Below are 24009 nucleotides of genomic sequence, written 5' to 3' on the forward strand. Positions count from 1 at the left end.
TTAGTAAATATGTTTATGCATTTCTGTTGGATATATATAATCTAGAACAAGAATTACTAAGTCATCAGAGCATTTTATTTTAAAGTGCAAACTCTTTTAACTGTAGGAACATAGTAATTGGATAATAAGCTCTATTGTTTACCAGATTATTTTTAAAGCTAAGGCAAAGAAATAAGGAAGAGCTTATGAAATGGAGAGAAAATGATTTCGATGAGTAGGGCACCAGCCCGAAGTTGTTTGGGCAGGGGCTTGGGGGAGGGGAGAGAGGTGTGTGTGGCGGGAACACGGGTCAGCCCCGCACAGCTCTGGCAGCCTCCCCGGGGTCCTGGCTCCAGCAGCCATCCCTGTGGGCCACTCTGCCCTCTAGGTCTTTTTCCCACTGGCTCTCACAGCAGGGATTGGCAGCTACCCTCCTGAGCTAGGGCTCTCAGCAGAGCACATAGTGCTGAAAACTGCTTCCTTTCAATCTCTGCTATGCAGAAATCTGGAGGCGCTGCTGTAGCTCCAGAAGGGGTTCTCTGGTGCCCCTGTGCACCCACTGTTCCCCTCTTTGGAACTTGATTGTCTGACAGTCCCTTTCAGGTCCACCTTCTGCATTTGTATCAGAGAACCTCCTCCCCACCCATCCCTCTCCTTTCTGGGGCCAGTGAGAGGTGGAGAGGCCAGAGAGTTGGGGATGTTTCTTGAGCGTCTCTCAGGCCGCCGGTGCTGCCTTTGTGGATTTCTCTGGCTGTGTTGGAGGAACTCCTTCTCAAAGCCCTCGGGGAGGTCAGGGCAGAGCCTGTCCTGACCCTGGGGTCCTGGCCCCACTGCCTGCCTGGGTTTTCCAGGCAAAGTGAAGATGCAGCAGGCAGGGCCATGGGGCCTCCTACCCTTTCACCCCTGATTCTGAAGATAGACAGTAGATTGTGTGAATCTCCTGGAGACTCCCTTGGTGTGAGAAATACCCATTTGGTTTCTAGCAGGAAAGAGGAGAGAGGACAGAAGGGCTCTAGACCACATTTCAACGTGGAAGAAAGTCTGAGCCCCACCTTTTTTCTGACCTCCTTCCCTCGCCTACCTCCCCCTCTTCTATTTCCTGAGGACCTGGTGTTCCCTCACTGCCATGGGGACACCAAAATCCTCCTCTGTGCCCTGCCCTCAGCCTACTCTGGAATTCCTTTGCTCTCTCTCCTCCCCCAAACCAAGGTGAAGAGCTATTACTGCTCTGCTTCTTCCTCCCTACCATCCTCCTGACTGGGTGCAGCAACACACTTCCCTTTTCTACTCATTTGTTGGGCACCCACCATAGTCCAGAGAGCCAGGGTCATCTCCCACCCAGTCTACCTTCTGGGAACAGCAGCCGTGAACAGGGAAGTCCCAGTGCCCAAGTATCAGGTGCCTGCTCAGACTTGGGTTTGAATGCAGCGCTCCTCAGGGGGTTCCAGTAGCCCCACTCAGGGCTGCTCCGTCCTCTCCTCCAGTGAGCCAGACACGGTTTCTCATTCCAGCCCTGGTGACCTTCCAGGATCCCATGCTCACACCCAGCCCAGCCACCACCTGCAGGTTTTGCTGTCCAGGTTCTTGGCTTGTGGTTAGCGTGACTAAACCCTGGCTCTCTACTTCCTAGGCCAATGCACAATATGATACCCAGCTCTTCCTGTGGGACCTGCCCACCCTCTCACATCTCCCACCACACCTCAGTACTTGACGGCTAAAATAGGATCAAAGGCAAACTCTTCCTAAGCGGTCAGTAGTTCTGCTAGCAGATGTGTGGTCTGGCCATTGATGCAGCGAGGCCACCTCTTTGCCGCTTGTGTAGTCCAAGAAGCATTTCTACACCCTCCTCTCTCCTGCCATTTTGCCCCATGAGCAGAACAGGCTGCCGAATCAGATTCCCTGGACGAAGTTTTGCTGCAGTGAGGTATTAAGAATTAAGAAATAAGAACACGCTGTAGTCATGACCTTTGTGACTCATCAGCACAAAGACTAATATTTAACCATTAAAAATGAACATGAAGACTCTGTATACACTGGTGAAAAACTGTGTCAAGCGAAGAAAAAGACCATCCAAGAACTTGTCTGCACTGATTACAATTTTGTGAAGGCCAGATAAATCCACTTATTATGTTGAGGAGGAAAATACTTTCCTCTCCCCTTTTAGGTTTCGTAGTGGGGGACTGCCAATAAAACTGACAAAAGACACATAAACAAGAGAAAGAAAAACAGATTTAATTATGTATATATGCATAAGAGATAAGGAATGGTGACTCAAGGAGGCATATAGAATTTGAAGCTTATATACCATTTTAACAAAGAGTGATAAATTGCAAAGACATAGCTAGACTGAAGAAAAGGGGCTTTATATTTCTGGAGGGGTCAAGTTATGAGAAGGTCCTAGGAAATGTATGGTAAATAAGGGTTGTTTAGTAAGTTTGTTACGCATGTAAGAGTCTTCTCCTCTACAAATGGAAATTTATGTCACCTTAACAAAGAGAAATTTATGTCGTGCTTGTATTTATTTATTTATTTATTTTTCATGTCTTTAAATTTATTAACATCTAATACTTTTTTACATTTTTTTGTTTATGCTGTTACAGTTGTTCCTGCTTTTTCTCCCTTTCTCCACTTCCTCCCAGCCCCAACACTCCACCCTCCCCAAGCCAGTCCCCATATTGTTGTCCCTCTCCTTGAGTTGTGCAAAGATGTTCTTTTGTTAATGCCTTCACCATCTTTCATCCTTCTCCACCTCCCACACCCCTGCCTCCTTTACAATAGTTGTCATTCTGTTTAGTGTATCTAAGCTTCAGTTACTATTTTGTTTGTTAGTTTATCGTGTTCATTAGATTCCACATGTAAGTGAGATCATGCGGTATTTTTCTTTCACTGATTGGCTTAATTCACTTAGCATAATTTTCTCCAGGTCCATTCATGCTGTTGCAAGATGTAAGAGTTTCTTCTTTCTCAATGCTGCCTAATTTTCAGTTGCGTAAATGGACTACTGCTTTTTTATCCACTCATGTACTGATGGGCACTTAGGCTGTTTCCAGTTCCTGGCTGTTGTAAATAATGCAGCAATTAACATAGGGGTGAATATATATAAATAAATAAAATATATAAAATATATATAATATATATATTTTTTGTATTGGTGTTTCAGGGTCCATGGGGTATATTCCCAGAGGTGGAATCGCCGACTCAAAGGGAGTTCCAATTTTTAATTTTTTTAAATTAAATATATATATGTTTTAAATTTATTTATTTTTTTGAATACATTTGTCTCTGCCTTCCCCCCACCGCTTTCCTCTGCCCCCCCAATCCCTCCCTCAATCTTTCCCCACTTTGGCTTTGTCCATAAGTCCTTGCTATGTGTTCCTTGACTTGCCCCTTCCCTTCCCTTTCCCCCACCCACCCCTCCCTCCTTCCCTCTTGTCTCTGTTGGTTTCTTTTTTCTTTCAGCATTGCTGGTTATATTTTCCTTACATCTTTGTTTTGTTGGTTAGGTTCCGCTTATAGGTGAGATCATACGGTATTTGTCTTTCGCCCCCTGGCTTATTTCACTTAGCATAATGCTCTCTAGTTCCATCCATGCTGTTGCAAAGTGTAGCAGGTTTTTTTTTCGTTCTGCTGTGTAGTATTCCATTGTGTAAATGTACCATAATTTTTTGATCCAATCATCTACTGATGGGCATTTAGGCTGCTTCCAACACTTGGCTATTGTCAGTTGTGCTGCTATGAACATTGGGGTGCATAGGTTCTTTTGAATTGGCGTTTTGGGATTCTTAGGGTATAGTCCCAGTAGGGGAATCACTAGATCAAAAGGCAGTTCCACTTTCAGCTTTTTGAGGATATTCCACACTGCTTTCCACAGTGGCTGCACCAGTCTGCATTCCCACCAACAGTGTACTAGGGTTCCCTTTTCTCCACAGCCTCTCCAGCACCTGTTGTTTGTTGATCTGTTTATCATGGCCATTCTGACCGGTGTGAGGTTGTTTCTCATTGTGGTTTTGATCTGCATTTCTCTGATGGCTAGTGATGCCCAGGTCCTTTGCATATTTTTTAATTAGATCATTTATCTTCTTGGAGTGGAGTCGAGTGAGTTCTTTACATATTTTGGAGATCAAACCTCTATCTGATGTATCATTAGCAAATATATTTTCCCATAGAGTTGGCTCCCTTTTCATTTTGCTGATGTTTTCTTTAGCCATGCAGAAGCTTCTTATTTTGATGAGGTCCCACTTGTTTATTCTTTCTTTTATGTCCCTTGCTTTAGGAGACCTACTGGTGAAAAAATTGCTGCGTGGGATATCTGAGAGTTTCCTGCCAATGTTCTCTAGGACTTTTATGGTGTTGCGACTTATATTTAAGTCTTTTATCCATCTTGAGTTTACTTTGGTATATGGTGTCAGCTGATGATCAAATTTCAATTTTTTGCATATAGTTGTCCAGCTCTCCCAACAGCATTTGTTGAAGAGGCTATTATTGCTCCATTTTACGCTTCTGCCCCCTTTGTCAAATATTAGTTGCCCATATAGACCTGGGCTTATTTCTGGGCTTTCTATTCTGTTCCACTGGTCTATGGGACTGTTCTTGTGCCAGTACCAGATTGTTTTGAGTATAGTGGCTTTGTAGTGTAGTTTGATATCCGGTATTGTGATCCCTCCTACTTTGTTTTTCTTTCTCAAAATTGCTGCAGCTATTCGGGGTCATTTATGGTTCCATATAAATTTTTGAAATGTCTGTTCTATTTCTGTGAAATACGTCATTGGTATTTTAATAAGGATTACTTTGAATCTATAAATTTCTTTGGGTAGTATGGACTTTTTTTTTAAGATTATATTTATTTATTTATTTTGAGAGAGAGGGGAAGGGAGGGAGAAAGAAGAGGAGAGAAACATTGACATACAAGAGAAACAGCAATCAGAAATGTCCGCCAACTGGGGACCTGGCCTGCCACCCAGGCATGTGCCCTGCCTGGGAATCAAACTGGTAACCTTTCAGCTCACAGTCCACTGAGCCACACCAGCCAGGGCTATGGCCTGCTTTTAGACAGAAAGAGGGAGGACAGAGAGCTAATTGCCTTCAGTTCAAAACAATCCTTACGCGATATTTTTGGAGTGGTGTACTCTGATCCCCTTCAGTTAAAAACTAGGCAAGAGTAGGAAGAGAGGTGAGTGGTTGAATTTTTAATGCTAAGTTTATTCTGTTTGTTACTGGGTTACTTTTTTAATAAAAAGATGCATGATCCTTATGTAAATCCTGGCAATAAAGTGTAAGTTCAAAGAAGAAAGTTAAAAAAAAAAAAATCTGTAAAATCCCACCACCCAGAAACAGCATTACTAAAATTAGAACACTCTCTTTGTCATCATGCTCTGCATATATTCCAAGTTTTCTTTTAGAGACATGCTCGTTAATGGGGGAGAGCAATGCTGGGGGAGCTCGGGCAGGCCAGGCGCCAGCTGGGGTATTTCAGATGGATGCATTGCCAGAAAGGAGGAGCCCCAGAGGTCAGAGGTGAGGAGGCTCTCCCAGGCTGTGAACATTACAGAGATTAAGGTCTATCTTTGCAGGATTACAGTTCCTAATTAGGAAAGGAGGCTTGCAGAAGGGGACCTTTCAGCATTCCACAGCAGGGCTGTTTGCTTTTTCTGCAGTCTTTTGGAGTGCCACAGGACTTCCCCCTCTATGTTTCAAATGGAAACTGTAAAAACAGAAGGAAGCAGGTGGCTGACAAACAAGAGTCAGGCTGCTTCTTGATGGGCTAACTTAGGTCTGCCAAAACAAAAATTTAGTCGAATAAATGGGAAGATCAAATTGATTTTATTCAACGATTCAGAAATTTGGCAGCATCCTGTCTTGTACACGGAGCAATGCCCCTGGTGGCCGGCCGTACAAAATGGAAGGGTTTTATAGGGAAAAGGAGGGTGGGGCAAAGAAGTCACAGCAACAGAAAAGAAAAGATTATTTCAGGCCTGGTCCTCTTCTTTTGGTGGGAAGGGGACAGCAGGGCTTCTGTCATGCAGTACTAATCAGGAAGTTTCAGACTGACAGTTTAAAGATTACATTTCTGGAAGTGGCTGAAGTTACGACTAAGTCTTGGTTTGATGTTGCAAGGGCAAATCAGTCCATTTTGAGCCTGTTTTGTTTGTTTGTTTTTAACAGGTCACACAAGATTGTAAAGATAGGAAAGCTGGGAGCCACTGGGAATTCTAGCCCAGTACTCTTGGTGTAAGAAGGGGAAACTGGAGCCCAGAGTGGGGAAAGGAGCAGAATAAAATGGTGCACACTCAGGGGCTGAGAAACTCTCACGCTTCCCCCACGCAATGTGACTGATCAGGACAGTGTCCATGCATTCTTCAAACAAATCGGCGTTTTGCTTTAAGACACTTGAATTCCATCTATAAAACTCTGTTATCAAAACACAAATCTATTGATTAGGGTGAGATAATCCACATTACAACAGCTTTCTTCTTTTCATCAAAGGTTTTACCAGAGTTCCTTCCATGTCAAGGTTTTCTCACTGTATTTCAGTGGGTTTTGTTTTACAAAACTTAGTTTTTGGGTACAGGTGTATTTCATAAGCTGAAATCTCTTGAATGCCAAAAGAGCTCCAGAAGGGTTGTGTCATTGTTTATGATGATGGGTGCATAAAGATTTGGGAGAAAGAACATTAGTGAAGCCTTAACTTGGGAGCTTGATGGCGTGAACACCCCAGACTCATCTCATGGGGCTCAGGTGGAGTCACGGCAGGACCAGCTACATAATTCTTGGGGCCCAGTGCAAAATAAAATGGTGGGGTGACTTGTTCAAACATTATTAAGAGGTTCAAGATGACAGCAGGGGAACATTAAACCAATAGTGGGGCCCACCTAAGGGTGGGGCGCTGCGCAACTGTGAGGCCGGCCCTAGGTCAGGGTGAATGGAGTTTGGGTACTTGGTGTGACAATGAAGTGCTCAGAAGTGAGAAGTGAGGCCAATAAGCCATAAAGCTGTTCTATTAATCTTTGAGACGTTTTACCTTTTGAATTTTATTTGGCTTAAGCTATGGGCAAATGAGTCATTCCTGAGGTCGCACATTGGTGAGGCAATGGGGATGAACTACATACAGAAGAAGGATGGTATCTGTGGTCATGAACTGAGCTCCTTCCTGTAAACCAAGCCTCATGCAGGTCTGTGCGCTACGACTTACTTCATCTTCAAAGGAATGTTCATATAACGTGGCTTAAGATTCAAGCTCTAGAGGTGCTGTCACCAAACCCAACTTCATGTGTCCAATGCTTTGAAATGCCAAAACTCAAAACGTCAGAGTTTGGACTAAGGACAGGTTTATTGATCAAGAAGGCAGCATCCGAGAAGATGGGAGACTTAGTAATGCCTCAAAACCATCTTGCTCGCTGGACTAAGTCAAGGGCTTTTAAGGGGCTGGGGGAACAGGTATGCAGAAGTGCTGCTGGGGCAGGTCTTAATTGGAGAACTTGGAGCTTGGCCATTTATGGTAAGGGGCTCCGGCACTGCATCTTCCTCGACAGCCAACCCTGCACTCCTGAAGGGGTTGTGGCATTCAAGTTCCAGTTATGTCCCAGTCCTTTGGTTCCATGTGTGTCGGGCCAGGGGTGGGGAGACTTTAGTTCCAGGTGCAGCTGGAGGTCCAAGTTCTCTCTTCTGTGCATGCTTTGGCTGCATGACATAGGATTTTAGTCTATTGTGTCTGAAAAATGACTCAGCATCTTGTTAAACAGGATAGGACCAGTTTGAGCTGGTTTTGTGGTTGTAACACCTGGGTTCAAATCTCACTGGCTATGAATCCTTGGGCAAGTTACTTAACCCTACTCTGTGCCTCAGTTTCCTCATCTGTTAAACAACTGATGAGTCACCTGCACTATAGGGTGATGTTAAGATTGAATGAGTTCATCTATTTTAACCTCTTTGTCCAGTGCCTGGCACATAGCAAATGTCTAATGAGTGTTTGCTACTATGATGGTGATGATGGAGGAGAAGGAGCAGGAACAAAAGGAGAGGTAGAAGTGGCAACCACTCTGTGGTTAAGTAGTAGGACTTCCTTTCTTACAGAAGAGGAATCTGTGACACGGAGTATTTAGGGTGGTTGTCCAAGGTCACCCAGTGAATGAACAGGCTGTGTTCTTTCCTCCACCATGGCGCCTCTTATGGAAGCTTTCTGGTTTGACTTAAATGCCTCCAGTGCACTGAATTCAAGTGTAGATGGATACTAAACCCACATTGGCAACTCCAAGTCCCCCATTCATCTACCCACCCATCCTTGCCACGCATCTATGTGTGCTTGGTGCTGACTGGAGCAGGGACCAACAGGTGCGGGGACGGGAACTATATACCACGCAACCGTCCATGGTCAGGGGACAGGAGCACTGGGACCTTAGAGAAGGTTCTGTGGGGTGAAGTTCTAGCCTGGGCTTTGGGGAAGAATAGAAGACAGGGAGGAGGGGCTATGCTGTGTACTGTGAAAGTTGTTAATGGCAGTAAAATCCTCCGGCCTCAGCCTCATAGACAGGTAGTGTCAAGATGCAGGCGACACCCCAGAAGTGCAGTGAGCACTGAGAAGAGGCTGAACCACAATAGCCTGGGGAGTTCTTCCTTCCCCAAGTGGGAGGAGAGCCAGGCACTTAGGGGCGCAGGGCTTGCCGGCCCTCACCTTTGACCTCAGCACTCACTTGAGGGGATCATCTACCCTGCAACCTACCACCAAAAACTCACCTGCTCTCCTGCTCTTTTCTCTCAGGGTCAGTGGACTTTCCCCCTTCATGGGTGACAATGATAACGAAACTTTAGCCAACGTTACCTCAGCCACCTGGGACTTCGACGATGAGGCATTTGATGAGATCTCCAATGATGCCAAGGATTTTATCAGCAACTTGCTGAAGAAAGATATGAAGTAATGAATTGAGATTTCAATCTGTTTGGCTTCCCCACTCACTCAACTAGTGTCTGAAGGCAGGAGTTTCCTTTGCCTGTCATGGGTCCCTCCACACCTGAGGGAGGGAGGGTGGGGGAAAGGGAAGGGGTCTTTCTAGGCCTCTGCTCCCCGGTGCCAGACACTACTTGGCTTTAAAAACACCGGAACCTCACTTGAAAAGCACACTTAGCCACGTGTTGCGGGAGAGTGGCTGCTTGCTGTGTATGAATAATGACGGCTCCCTTTTATTTTCCGTGTCCAGTGTGGCCTATAGAAACCCTGCTGAAAACTTAGCCCCTCCTGTTTGTGGGTCCTGATCATCTCTCCAGACTATCCTGGTTTGGTGTTTTTCATATCTAAATTATTTAAGAACTACCTTCCTGAATATGGCCAGGTACCTTTCCCACTGGCCAAAGTTAGACTGTTATCCCAGACGGCTGGGCTCAACCCTCTCCCAGCGCCATCTCCACCCCACTCCCCCACAACAGTGCAACATGTGAGGTTCCCCACCACCACCTCCTGGTCTGTGGTCTGTGGTCTGTGGATGAATATATAAAACAGGTGTGAAAGTGGTAGGCCAGTGCGTACAGGCATATAAGAAAAGGCCATGAGGGAAGGTCAGATACACAAGGCACTCCACTCCGTAAGTATTTCACTGAAAGAAGAATGGAGGTTGAAGTTGCAGAGGAGCTCAGAGCACAGGAGTGGAGGTTGGAGGAAGCCTTGAGTGTGTCTAAGACACAATTCATTGATAAAGACTCACCTGGTGAGGGGAACCAGCTAAATTAAATCAGGAAGGTGGGAGGGACTGTGTGCGTGTTGGGAGAGCTGGCTCATCCCAGGGGAAGAGAGTAGTGGGGGTATCAGCTGAGAGCAGCTGGCCTGTTGGGCTCCCCCTGCACTTTGTAAGCAGGTGGCCAGATGAGGCAGGGCCTGGCTCTTCGGCCCCAAGAAGTTGATTTGGCAGGAAGAAGCAGTTACAAGCTTTGCCCAAGAACGGTAGCGTTGAACTAGATGGTGTGACAAACAATGAGAAAGGGAGAGGCAGCCCAACTCCAGGGGGAGGTAGGAGGCTCTGCCATTGCCAGGTGACTAAGTGGCCTAGGTCTTTCCATGTACTTGGGACCCACAGATTCGCCCAGGCTGTTAGTCATCTTGCTCCCCTCTAGGAAAAAACCTGCCTGGAACAGGAGAACTCAGTTGCTAAGCAAACAGGGCTGGAGGGTCTCTGAGATGGTTCTGTCTGGTGCTGTGGTTGGCCACCCACCTCTTTGTCCTTTCTAGCCAACCTTAGGGCCAGCTCCTCCAGAGGCTACATTCCACACCCCTTGACTGTGAGGGCTTCTAGCGTTTTTCAGTCATGATCTTTGTATCAGAAGTAGGCATGAGCTAAGGAAAATCTGGATGTTGTGGGAGGTCTCGAATTGCTTCTAGTGTGAAGGATCCTCACTCCCAAGGTGCATCAGAAATGCAAGCCTCTTTCCCAATAACTCTGGTCCAAGGATGGCCTCATTCACTGAAGATTTGGTAAATGATGTATTATGTGTATACCCTGTTTTCTCATCTGACCTTGTATTAATTCAATGAGCTGTGTTGGCCCCTCTATGCTCATAAAATGCACTCACCAAAACACTGATTTCAAATAGATCAAGATACTAGATTCCCATAAACTCTTAAACTTAGCAAGTTTCTTCATCCAGAAATCTTCATCTATCAGCCCTTTTTAAAATGTTTTTCTATTATAAAAGTAATGCATGTAAATTATAGAAAATTGGATATGAGAAAATTAAATAATTCATAATCCCTTTATCTAAAGATCACTACATTTTGCTATTCTTAGAAAATTTACTTCTACTGATTTTACTATGTATGTTAGCATTTGGTTCTTTGGGCTCTATTAGTCCTATTACAATTAAGGTGATGTCCCTGAAATATTTCTGGATTCCCAGAGCTTTCGGAAAGATTAAATGAGTTTCAGCAGGGTTCTAAGGTCATCATAATGCATAGATTTTATGTAGGATATAGCTCTTTGAGTTTGAGCAGGAAAAAACCTGATACTCAGCCTCAACATAAGACATGAGAGTTTAGAGATTCTCCAAGATTTGGACCTAATGTTTCACTCACCCCTCCACCAGAGAGAAAGGCAGAAGGATTAGGTCTCTTTAGCTACCAACTCCCATGTGACCAGCAGAATGACCCCACCCTGGAATATGGGCCAGCCATTCCCAGACATGTCTGCCCTCCAGCACTTACCCTTCCTAGACCCCAAGAACAGGTCATGAGACTCCAGTTGCTTATTTGGCAGTTGGGCCTTCTTAATCCTAACCTGTTCTGCATCTATTCGGTAACCCAGAGCAAGAGAGGAAAAGAGCCAGGAGCACAGTGACACTGGTCATGATGGATGGACTGGGAGCAGAGCCCTGGGCTCTTCCCTGTGGGACTAGGGACACATATCCTCCCATTTATGATCTGACCAGCAGTCTCTGAGGTCTCCTCCTGCTTAGAATCTTCTGATCTCTGCCTCTATCAGAAGCCGCCTGAACTGCACCCAGTGCCTTCAGCATCCATGGCTAATGAAAGACACCAAGAACATGGAGGCCAAGAAGCTCTCCAAGGACCGGATGAAAAAGTACATGGCAAGAAGGAAATGGCAGGTAATGAGAGGGTCACTTTGGACTGGAATGTTGCTCCTCATATTTGCTTTTTTCAAGCCATCCTCATTCCCAATTTGCCCCAGCCTCATTCCAAAAATGTTTAAATCTGTTTCTAAAATAGTCTGGGACCAAGGCTAGCATTTCTTGACTTGGGGCTAGGGATGAGCAATGTCACCCCTGGACAATGTGATCTCCTTAAAGGTAGTGTGATGCTCTTACATTTCTTTTTTTTTTTTTTTTAAGATTTTATTAATTTAATTTTAAATAGGGGGGAAGGGAGAGGGGAAAGGAGGAAGAGAAACAGCAATGTGTGGTTGCCTCTCATACACAGCACCCCTCCTGCCCCACTGAGGGCCTGGTCTGCAACTCAGGCATGTGCCCTGACTGGGAATTGAACCAGCGACTGGTTTGTAGGCTGACGCTCAATCCACTGAGCCACACCAGCCAGGGCTGATCTTACATTTCTTTGTGATGAAGGGGGAGGGCACATGACCTTCAACATGGCCCGCCTTCTGGAGAGAGCGTATGTTACTAGCTATGTATCTTTAGGTAAGTGACTTAACCTTGCTCTGCCTTTGTTTCCTCAGCTGTCAAGTGAGGACAATACCAATGTCACAGCATCGTTGTGAGAATTATATGAGATAATCTTTATCTGGCCTTTAGCACATTGCCTGGCACATAGCACACGTCCAAAAATTACACCCGTAGCTAATATGTATGAAGGGCTGGCTGTGTGTCAGAAAACAGTCAAAGCACTTTCTATGCATTAAGTCTTAATCCTAGAGGTAGGTTTTATATTATCCCTACTTTTCAAACAAAGGCAGGAAAAGGTTAGGAAAGTCACCCAGGATCACTTAGTGGTAAGTGAGAAAGGCGGGAGTCAAATCCAGAGCCTGGCTCCAAAGCACACAGTCTTGACAATGACACAAAATTGCCTTAGAGTTTTAGCAGGTGGATAAAATGGTCCTCAGAAACCATAGAGAACTTATCATCATCTACTGTATTAATTTTACTATCACTATTAGTGTTATAAAATTCCCAGGCTGCTGGAGGATACATGGTTTCTATACTCAAGGAATGAATAGTGTAATGGAGGAACTGAAGCAAATAGACATAAAAGGACATTACACCCACCAAGAATTATAAACTATCAGTATAGCTCCCCATAGCCTTATATGTGAGTGTGGACAAGAGAATGGAGCCAGTCACGCCGGACTCGGATGTGGTTGTGCGGAAATGATGCCAGGGCTGGAGGTTAAACTTGGTCATGGGACACAGATGAGAGCACAGAAGAGGGATGACAGCAGAGGCAGAGGAAAAGGCACAGAGGTGGGAACTGAGCCTCACCTGGTTATGCTGACCCAATGGCAGCAGAGCCTTTTAGCTGGGCAGTCGGGGGACCTAGGCATTTAATCCAGTGTGCGTGGCAGCAAAAAAGGAACTCGCTGTTTTAGGGGCAACTGGGACACTGGTAATTTGCCAGGATGACTAAACCAGTTTCCTCACGAAGTACAACTGCACACAAAGTTTGAGAGTAGTAGTGGAGACAGAGGAGGGACTTTGGGTGGGTAGGTGTAAGGGACTACCATCCTGGGTTCAGGCACACCCCCACAGTCAGTGTCAGCTCTTGATTCCCACCCCCACCCCCAACCCCACCCCATGTGAAGATGTAGGTGGATCTCCTGGCATCCCTCAAGTGCCCGGTGAGTTGAAATACCTGTGCTGCTTACCTTGCCCTCTGGTGCCATTAGGATCCAGTAATATCAGAGTAGCAAATATTCTTTTTCTGAGAGAGAGAGCGAGGGAGAGAGAGAGCAAAAAAGAGAAGCATTGATTTTTTTCTTTTGTTCCACTTATTTATGCATTCATTGCTTGGTTCTTATATGTCCCCTGACCAGAGATCGAACCAGCAACTTAGGCGTATTGGGTTGACGCTCTAACTGACTGAGCTACTCAGCCAGGGCAAGTAGCAAATAATCTTACAAACAAAACAGTGTTCACAAAAATTAAAGATTAACTTTATTAATGACCCAATGGCCAACAGATCTCAAAGAAATAGCAGTATTTTTGGACCAGATAGGGTGGCTGGGTGGGGTGGGGCAGTCCTCAGAGGGAGTCTCAGCGGGTTCTGCCTGGGTGAGGCTGCAGGTTAAGGGGCAACCTCTCGCCCTATCACTTCCAGCTCCCTGCTGGAGACCCCCCGCTCTCTGCCCCCCTCCTTCAGGCAAGCATGGAGGAAAGATAAGGACATGGGAGACGGAGCAAATGGAATTTTTTCATCTAATGGGTCAGGAACCATAATTTGTGCTGATGCTTTAATCACTTAAATTTTTTTTGTTTACACTGTTATTAGTCATAGGGTTTTCTGGAAGTGAGGAGTAGAATTTCTGGAAGAAAAGGGCAGAATTCAGAGAAGGAATTTTAAAGTCATTTTAATATAGGTAGCAGCACTTGGAAATGATTTTTTTCACAAAAAACTGTGGCTAGGTTTCTCAAAAGTAGACCACAAAATCCCATTTGATGTACAATGTCCCTGATGCATGATTTCTTTTGTAATAGTTCAGCTGCATCTGACCATCCTGTGTTACATTGCTCGCTGAGGAAAATGTTCTCCTAAGGGGGTTCCCTGTCAGAGTAGCGAGGTTCTGTGTGGTGGGGCAGGGTAGGGTGGAGTAGAACAGAATGGGGCGGACTATGGTGGAGGGAAAGGAGCAGGGCAGGCCCAGGTAGCCCAGAACTCTCTATAGATGCATAAGAAGGTTCCTTGTTCTCATTCTGGTACGGTCTCATGAAAGACACAGGAAGAAGGAAGTAACATGGAACCAAATCTCTGTACATGAGGCCATATAGACAGCTAATCATATTTTGATCTTAGAATGAAGTTATTCTGAAAGAGGGTATGTTCTTTGATTTATATCAAAAGAATTTTTAAATGATACAGTGGTGAGTAGCAGCACTGAGGATGGGCAAGATGAGCAGGATAGCAGGGCTTCTGCATGCAAAACAAGAAGCAAAAAACTAGGACTGTAGAGACCGATGGGCAATCATATTTATTTCCTGGGAACCACAAAGACCCCCACAGTATGGACCAAAGGGCCATGGGGAGGAAAGCTTTGGATGCAATACAACAGAGAGTACACTTGACAATCACATTTGGATATTATGCACTTCTCTCAGGAAATCCTAATGTTGGGGCTGTTGGTATGTATAAGGTCTATGACAGTTGGCTGGCTCTAAGATAACCTGCTGGCTCTGTTTGCCAGGGACTGTCTCAGCATTAGCACTGAAAGACCCTTATCCTGAGAAGCCCTTCAGTCTTGGGCACAGAAGCTGGTTAGCCACACTAGCTGGCTCTCCCAGGAGGGAATCTGCTACAGTATAGATGCTACTGGCTTGGAATGCAGGAATCCAGCCTTGGCCATTGCCCTCAAACAAGAAAAAGCCTTCCTCAAAACGAAGATGGAACTTAAAGAATCAAATCTTCACTGTCTTGATGTTCCAAAAATTTCCAAAGGTCAACAGCAACCAATTTTCAGCTCAAAGGCATGAAATTGGAAGACTAGAACATACAGATATATTTCTTTCCTAGTTGTGATAAATAACTTCCCTACCAATTTTTTTTTATATAAATCAATTTCCAAAGACTGAATTCTGGCATAGATTTTTTTTTTCCTTATTAAGCACATCTGACATTTCTCCCTGTTTCAGAAATGATATGCTCTATTGTTCCATCTGCTGGAAAATTTCCCCCATGTATGGTCTATTTGTTAGTGTGAATTTGCCACCTCCTTGAAAACATTATAACTCTTTTATTTGCCTTGTTCTGGTAACTTCATGTTAGTCATTTTGTTAATAGAAGAGGAAAGACTTCATTATTTCACACCAGAGTGAAGACAGTCCTCGCCAGTCACAATCAGGTGTTTGGAATTAGGGAGCCCAGGAGCTCAGGGGGAGTGTTCCCTGATGCATATTCACAAGCATGAATCCTGCTCTTTCTGTAGAAGACTAGACCTGTGGGGAGATTAAATCTGATTCAAGGACATGAGGCCCCAAGAAGGGAACCGACTTGCACAAGGTCACACAGTAATCAAACTCCTTAGTTTAGATACTCCTGGCCAGAGCAAAGCAGCCTGTACTGGATAAAGGAAACTGAAAGAGAAGGCAGACTTCGAGTTTGGCCAATTAGAAAGTAGCCTGGTCTGACATGGACAGTTGCCGGTCTCTTCCACCCCTTATGTGTTCCAGAGGTCAAGGGAAGCTACTGTGGGAAGATCTGGGTCTCTCAACACTCTGGCTAGCACAACAAACAGATCTATGTAACAGCCTGCTCCAGAAGAGCATGCAAGATTGCCAAATGGTCTCATCCTCTGCAGGGCCACATTGCCTCTGCGCAGAGTTAAGTTGGTCTGTCAACATCTCACCTTCTTTCCCAACTCATCACCTCCACCTGGGGCTTCCTGGGTTCTGTTCGGACTGACCCAGTGTCACCATAGTGAGTAGAGGGCCAGAACCTACCCACACCACACAGTGATGTAGTTCAAAGTGTGGATGGCCAGAGGACAGACAGAGCAGGATGGAATGTCTGCTCCAAGTGCATGAAAATTGTCTGCAACAAGGACGGCATGTGACAAAACAGCAAAGTGATCATGGTCACAGTAGTAGGCGACCACTTAAACCACACACACACACACACACACACACACACACACACACACACACTTCTGTATGGTTCCTTAGTGGTCTGAAATTCTTTACTTTCAAAATACTCTTTTTACTGAAGCATACTGGCTTTCCAGCTAGTCCAGAATTGCAAGGCTTTACTGAAATACTTGGATGCATGACATTAACTCAGGAAGGAAATAACTTTAGCACAGTTCTAGTCCAGTAGGTGAGTGCAAGCCATTTGCCAGTGTCCTTACTCGCTCAGCAGCCAGTCTGCAATGACACCTGCTCTGGATGCACAGTGTCTAGGTGCCTGAAGATGCTTTGCATGCAGTGGTGGAAGGAATTGATTATGCTTTAGTTTCTTATCTTAGTTATCCCATTAACCTTAGAAAAGGGGTGAGAAACCTTAATTAAATGTAAGAAACATGGACACATTGTATATTTGGGGGGATAATATGTATTTGACCTAAATCCTGTGCTTGGTAGAATTTTTCACACTGTTGAGAAATTTTCATCTCAAGTTCTGGCTTCCTTTTCAGCAGAAATTCTGTCCATTCTCAAGGTGCCTCGACTCAGAAAAACAAAATGCCATTGCTTTGCATTTCTTCGGGTGCTTCTTTTTGATGCCTGGGTGTATGTCAAGGAAGAGCACCCCTCCAGAACTTTACCGTGCATTCATAGACTTGTGGTGGGGCCAGCCAGACTATTTCTCAAAATCTCTTAAGTATCTGAATCATAAACAGAACTAAATGAGACTTTGGAGATCTTGTCCAAACCCCTCCTAATGCAGAGAAGAAAAGTGAAGCCCAGAGAGGTTAAATGACTTGCACAGGGTCAATACTATACTTTTTACCCCCTTGCATGAGGGCCTGTGAGATCTATAATAACTATTTTCTTGACCAATTAAAATCCTATCACTAGCATTGTTTTACGAGAAACAGCCCCACTGGGCCCCATCGGCAATAAGTCTTTGGAGCTGTCTCAGCCTGCAGTTGCTTTATATAAACTATCCCTTTTATGGGAAGTTGAAGCACAGTATGAAAAGGGTTTTTGTCTCATGTTGACCTTGTTTAGTCACATTAACGCACACATCGGTTCCAGGCCCCATTCCATTCTCCGAACATCTTCTGACACACTGATAGTGCTGAGCAGAGCAAGGTTGGGCTCGCTTCTCTGGCAGAACGTCGGTACTTGGGAGGCCTCGTTCCACGGACAGCTGCTTCTCCTGGGCTGGGCTCTTCTCCCTGCGCCCCACTGCCCAGCGGGAACCAGGGACACCACCTGAGTCCAATCCCAGTGTCTATTTTCCAGAAAACAGGTAATGCTGTGAGAGCCATTGGAAGACTCTCCTCTATGGCAATGATCTCAGGGCTCAGTGGCAGGAAGTCCTCGACAGGGTCACCAACCAGCCCTCTCAATGCAGAAAAACTAGAATCTGAAGGTAAGACACTCCAGGAAGATTTCTCCAACCAGTTGGTGAGAAAGGAAGGGCTGGGGCAGGAGGGGCATTTTGAAGAGGGGTTTTATTTGGGGGGGGGCTGTTTTTTGATAATACAATATACAAGGATTAAATTCAGAATGACTTTTAGGTTGCTCTGACGATAAGTCTGGTAATTAGTCTTTAATCGTTTTAACTTAGGTTTAACTATTTTCAGAGGGAAAGTAATTATTTGTCTAATAGAACTAGATGACCTCCGCTATTCTTTTCCCTATATTTTACATGAGAATTAGCAAAGGCTTTATTAAAAGTTTCCTTTTTCCTCATTACATAAGTTATGCTTATGTATTGATAGGCAACCGTAAAACTTAAATCATATATACTAGTGTACTTTTTAAAAGAATCCTGTTTTTTAGTCTTTGTGTTTTCCTTTTAAATAAAAATTAACTCATATAGTCCATATTCATTTGGCATTTTTTATGATGGTGAAACATGTCATTTGAACTGGGTGGACTGTGATTAGAGGCGCGTCTTCTGGAGACCAGGAGGGTTAATTACTTCCCCACTGGCTTTGAGATGCTGCCCTGTCCCTCTCCTCGGTAAATGCCTCTGCCTCTTCCTGCATCAGCTGCACGCAGGGCCTGGCCCTTATCTTTTTGAGGTGACTTGTTTGGCCAGAGACACCTGCTCCAGCCCTGCACCCCCTGCTGCCTGCCATCCAAAGGTGAGGAGCTGCATCAGGATCCCTTTTGTGTACAAAGGCAGTGTCATTGGTGAGGCCATGCGCTCAGATGCAGCAGGGACAGAGTCTGCAGCTCCTGAGTCTTGTCCCTCCTGATCCACTCCTGCCACTCCAGGAAGACCCACAAATAGCCTGAAGGGAGGGGGAGGGTATAGGAGCCCCTCCAAGTTCCGGCTTTTCCCTGGACGAATCCCAAATCCTGGTTGGCTGTCCAACACTGTGAAAGCAGTGTAAGCAAGGAGACTCCAACGACTGGCAAGTCAAAGATGCCTCTAGGACCTGGCTCCTCCCTGCTAAGGAGCAGGGAAGAGCCTTGCACTACAGGGGGAGGGCAAAGAGGTGCAGAGATCAGGAAGGCTGGTGTGGTTCTGTCCTTCTTAGATACTCTCAACTGAATCCTGAAACAGCATGAAATACAGCCAAAAATCCTTTTTGAAGATTATTTCTTTTTTCAATGTGTCAGCGTAAGGGAAGTGGGGAGTTCAAACATTTCCCCAGTTTGGTCATAGTTTTCTCTTTAGCCAAAACCATCTGGCAGCGGACCAGCCTATCCCCAGGAGAAAGGTGTGCTGATGATTTAGTCTTCTAAGATGCATTATTTGCTAAATTAGAGCTACTTAAAAAAAATATATTTTAAGGCAGCTTTTTTAAACTAGGGAAAAGGAAAGAACATGGAATGCAGATGACCACATCTCCCCTGTCTTCTAGGGGATGTCTCCCAAGCGTTCCTGGAGGCTGTTGCTGAGGAAAAGCCCCATGTAAAACCCTACTTCTCTAAGACCATTCGTGATTTAGAAGTTGTGGAGGGAAGTGCTGCTAGATTTGACTGCAAGATTGAAGGTAAGTTGAAGCTGCTCTTTCATTACAAAAGGGGTTTGGCTGGCTGGTGGGCCCCAACTGTGTGTCCTGAGCAAGGTGTCAGTTCTGGGAGCAATTAGGAACAGCCAGGCTATGGGTCATGGGAAACAGTGTCAGAAGGAGTTGACCCAATGTCCCCACTCCTCCTTCTGAAGGTTAGTGCCATTGAATGACATGCCTAGGGGCGCATTTGATGTTTCACTTACTTACATCAGCCACTAGACCCAAATTAAAAGTGATTTGTCATGGACAATAGTATTTGGCTATGGAACGTCCTTAATGAAATGAAGTTTTAAGTTCTTAGGGAGCCTGTGCCCATGAGAGGCTCTCACAAGGATGATGGCCCAGAGCATAGTAAGACAGGCTTCGAGTCTGTGACTGTCATGTGCCAACCAGAGTGGACGGTTATCTCCCATCTCAGTCTAACAATATAAAGTACAGATGTTCATTAAACAACTTTCCCAAGACTGCATAGCACAGGACAGTCAGAACAAATCATCCTCCCACTTCGTAAGATTGTCCAGTAATATGTCTAGCTAATGCCTTTTGAGTAAAGTAACCCAAAGTTAGGAATGAAAAAAACATTTTTTCACCTGTGTCATTATATTATCAAAATGCCTTGCAAATGTCTTGCGCACTATAATCTTCCTCTCTTTTCATTCAGTTTTTTAAATGTGGTGCACTGCCTTTGTTAGTGTGGAAGTGCTCAGATCGGGTCTTCTGCCCAAAGCCTTCCAGCCATTGCTTGTAACTCGTACCATACTCATCGTCTTTGGATTTTCTAAAGTCCTATCCTTTCCCCTTTTTCTATTTAAAAAAATTATTATAACATAATGACTGTTATCTTTGTATTTTGCTCTTTGGCATTATTCATTTGGTATTTGCATAACTTCAACTGGATCACTGAGAAATTAAAGCATATGGATGCTGTTTTGATTGAAAAAAAATTCTACCTGAAAAGAATGTTAAAATTCTTAAGTTCTTAAATGTAATTTTTATTCTGGTTGGGGCTACAATATTTTTTCCTTAAAAATATTTTTCCAAAATTTAAAAACTAGTTAGTTAGAATTATTATATATTTCAAAGGCATATTATATATATATATATATGTATTTTTTAACACTGAAGTTTGCAGAAACATGATTAATTCATAAAATGATGCTCATTAATGTGGTCAATTTCCAGTTATTTATAGGCAGATTATATCTTTGCTTTGGATCAGACTAAAACAAATACTGTTTACTTCTTCTTAGCAATATTACCAGCTCCTCTAACTTATGTTTTATAGATCTGTTATCAACTTTGAATTATAATTTACACACCATATAGTTCACCCATTTTAAGTGTGCAATTCAATTATTTTTAGTAAATTTACAGAAATGTGCAATCATCACCACAATCCAATTTTGGCACATTTCCATCACCCCCTAAAAGATCCCTTGTGCCTATTTGTTCTGAATCTTACTTTCTATTTAAATTTATTTAAGTTCAACTTTTATACAAGATGAAAAAGTTCCATTTCATCCCAGAATATATTTGGCTCTAGGCATGTAGCTGACTGTGTGGCAGTGTTTCAGGCAGTCTTCTGTGTCTGTTCTAGGGTGGGAAGTGGGGCAACCCCGCATGGGTGGGAAATGGGATGACTGCAAAATGCCTCATGTGGAGTTTCAGATATTAGTATTTACAGTGCATGCCCTATGCAAACGTAAATATCAAAACAGCTTCGAAAAGGCCATATCATAGTTTTTTTCCTTTACTGCATTAATTAATAGAGGTAGCTTGGGAATTCCTTAAATGCATTGATAAGAAATTCTGAATGATAGTTTCTGCTACTTGTGTTCCCTCCTGTGATGCAGGATACCCAGACCCTGAGGTTGTCTGGTTCAAAGACGACCAGTCCATCAGGGAGTCCCGCCACTTCCAGATAGACTACGATGAGGATGGGAACTGTTCTTTAATCATTAGCGATGTGTGTGGGGATGACGATGCCAAGTACACCTGCAAGGCTGTCAACAGTCTTGGAGAAGCCACCTGCACTGCGGAACTCATTGTGGAAACCATGGAGGAAGGAGAAGGGGAAGGGGAAGAGGAAGAAGAGGAAGAGTGAAACAAAGCCAGAGAGAAGCAGTTTCTAAGTCATATTACAAAGACTATTTCTCTAAAGCTCAAAAAACCCAAGACAGTAAAAGCACCTAGTGTAATAGAGTACCTAGTTAGGTCATTTGGGGGTCGGTTCTTCAGCAACAGCAGTACATACCTAGCAGCATTATTGAGGGGCATTAATATCAATTACCTGGCACCTTAAGATACTACTACAGCTAAATTTCATTTTGGTATATCACAGCAACTTGCCCAACCAGTTGATTTTAGAGAGAAAGCGACCAAAATAAATATTTTTCTGGGCAAAGTCACAAATTCCCCAACCGAAAGCACTCATGAAAAATTAGGCCCTGCAGCCACAGCTCAGCCCAGAGGCCCCTGCAGATGGAGGTCCCTCTCCCAGCTCCTGACTTCAGAGGCCTGGGTCTCCTCCAGACTGAAGCATTTCACTCTGAAAGCCGTGGAACTGTTTTAACTTACAAGGCACATTTTATTCCAAAGTATACTGTAGACATTCAGCTCTTCCTTCCCCCTGTTCTACGTGCCAGTTTTTCTGGATCTGAACTTGGCATGAGTTTAAGCACTAAGGACATTACACTTAGATTCTGAAGGAAGGTTCCCTGCTCATGGATGGTTGGCTTTAAGATGAAACCTCCTTTCTTTCCAAACCAGTAGGAAATCTAAACTTACCCCTCTTTCAGATGTCTAGCAGCTTCAGACATTTTTACAAGAAACCATAGGGGGAAAAAATCCTTGCCATTTGCTTTTCTTCTGAAACCAGGATTCTTATTTGTGCTGTTATAGAATATCAGCTCTGCATGTATAGTAAAGATTTTTGTGTTTGTATGAAAAACCAGTTTGCTGAAATGTTAGTCTTAGTTATTTATTGGGCACTATGAAACAGATTTCAACTAATGAAGAGCTGTAGAACTTTACATACTTTGGATTCTCCTTCAGGGTAGTCTGAGTTTAACATACCTTCATTCTGAACCCTCTCCAGAGAACTCTGCCTACCTTGTGGGTTCCTGATGGTTTTTTCCTTGAATGTGCGTCAATCATCCCTTGCCCCCAGCCTTGAAATATAGTCTTAGACCTGACAAATGCACTCAGAATTGCATCTTTAGGAATTTTTAACTTTCTTTCACTACATTGGCACTTAAATTTTTCTTTATAAAACTTTATGAGGGTCTTAAACACAGACCATAAACTGATATGCCTAATACATTTCCTCTGCGTGTGTGTGTAACATTCCAAATACTTTATTCTTTTCCACTGTTTATAAAGTGCAGTGATTTAATATTTCAAGGGACTTTTTAATAGTTCCTCAAGAACCAATTTTAAATTACTTCAGTGCAATCCTACACGGTATCAACATTAGAATTTTGATATTACTTAGTCTTATGTTATCTTCCATTCTATCTTATCTGCTTTTTGCTACTAGTTTCAAATTGCCAGGATTTTGGTTTTGTTTGCTTTTTTTTTCTTTTTAAACAGTTACAATATTTTTCATAATAGCCACAGTATTGCCACAGTTTATTATACAAAGAGTTTTTAATTTGATTTAGAGCATTCAGAGCTTTTCTTCATCACTTTTGTGTTTAGACTATAATCTATGTGTGTGTATGTTGTTTGTGTGTACGCATGTGTGGTGTGTACGTTTGTTTACAGGTTTTTGATGCCTTCTTGGAGTTGTGTTAATGTTCTCCCAGTTTACTATGCCATCAGAATGGTAAATGAGAACACTACAACTGTAATTAGCTCACAATTTTTAAATAAAGGATACCACAGTGCATGCGTTTTGTTCACTCTTTGCAGCTTTCTTTTTCTTCCCATGCCCCCAGTTGTAGACTACCCAGATAGACCTTGCGAACTGAAAACAAATGTTGTGCTGCTTAAATGGCTTATATCGTTGTGTTTCATGGAGGAGCAAGGTGACTGAGATAGTTCTTGTTTATACTTGGTAGCCTAATTTGCACACTTAGTTGGAAATTTCTCTCAAGCATCAGTTTGGTTCAATTACACTCTAGATAGCTATCGTATGCTCATAATGCTAAAATCTATGTGGCATTTTCAGCATGTAACAAAATTGTCGTCATCACTAATGTTATTTACCAGGACTTGGTTTTCATTTGTAACTTTGGTGCAATTTATTATTCTCAGCCAAGTGCTAAGTTTCCATGTCTTAATATTGAAGCATTTGTTATCAGGAAACTGTCACTACTGCTTTATAGGAAGTCTATTATCAGATTTCAGTTGGTGACTCCCCCATGTCTGGAGGTCCAAACAATATTGTAGGTATTCTAGAAAGAATCAAGGCATGCCATCAAATGTTGGCCTAAATACTGGTAATTAATTTGCCCAGTTAATAAATATTTAAAGGTTTTCTTTTTTTTAGGCAACTACAATCTAAAATTGTTCCTAGTGAGTTATTATTTTTAAAGAAAAGGACTTTTTTCCTTGCTAGTGAAAAATGTACCACATCTATTCTGTACCAGGAAAAATAACATACATTTTCTTCTGTTCCATTTTCATCCCAAACATAAAGAACAACCCATTGATTGTTCCTTACGTTGCAGAGCTTCATATTATGATATTTCTATGTATAACTAAAAAGACATGCTGACTGTTGTTAGCTAAACTTTAT

At 43.6% G+C, this 24009-nt stretch overlaps 1 protein-coding gene across 2 annotated transcripts in view; it reads left to right on the plus strand.

Annotated features, from left to right (window-relative positions):
- The window catches only part of MYLK (myosin light chain kinase), a 182890-nt gene extending 159733 nt beyond the window's left edge, over window positions 1-23157 (plus strand). For both annotated transcript variants that reach the window (XM_054575200.1, XM_054575201.1), the window contains 5 exons: window positions 8735-8887; window positions 11439-11562; window positions 17539-17668; window positions 19116-19247; window positions 21122-23157. In XM_054575200.1, coding sequence (XP_054431175.1) covers window positions 8735-8887; window positions 11439-11562; window positions 17539-17668; window positions 19116-19247; window positions 21122-21372 — 790 coding nt within the window. In that variant the 3' untranslated portion in view covers window positions 21373-23157. The remainder of the gene's footprint in view (window positions 1-8734; window positions 8888-11438; window positions 11563-17538; window positions 17669-19115; window positions 19248-21121) is intronic.
- The last annotated feature ends 852 nt before the right edge of the window (window positions 23158-24009 follow it).

This window comes from Pteronotus mesoamericanus, unplaced genomic scaffold (genome assembly GCF_021234165.1).
Source record: "Pteronotus mesoamericanus isolate MK-2021 breed Mesoamerican mustached bat unplaced genomic scaffold, CSHL_Meso_final contig_27, whole genome shotgun sequence".
Taxonomy (NCBI): domain Eukaryota; kingdom Metazoa; phylum Chordata; class Mammalia; order Chiroptera; family Mormoopidae; genus Pteronotus; species Pteronotus mesoamericanus.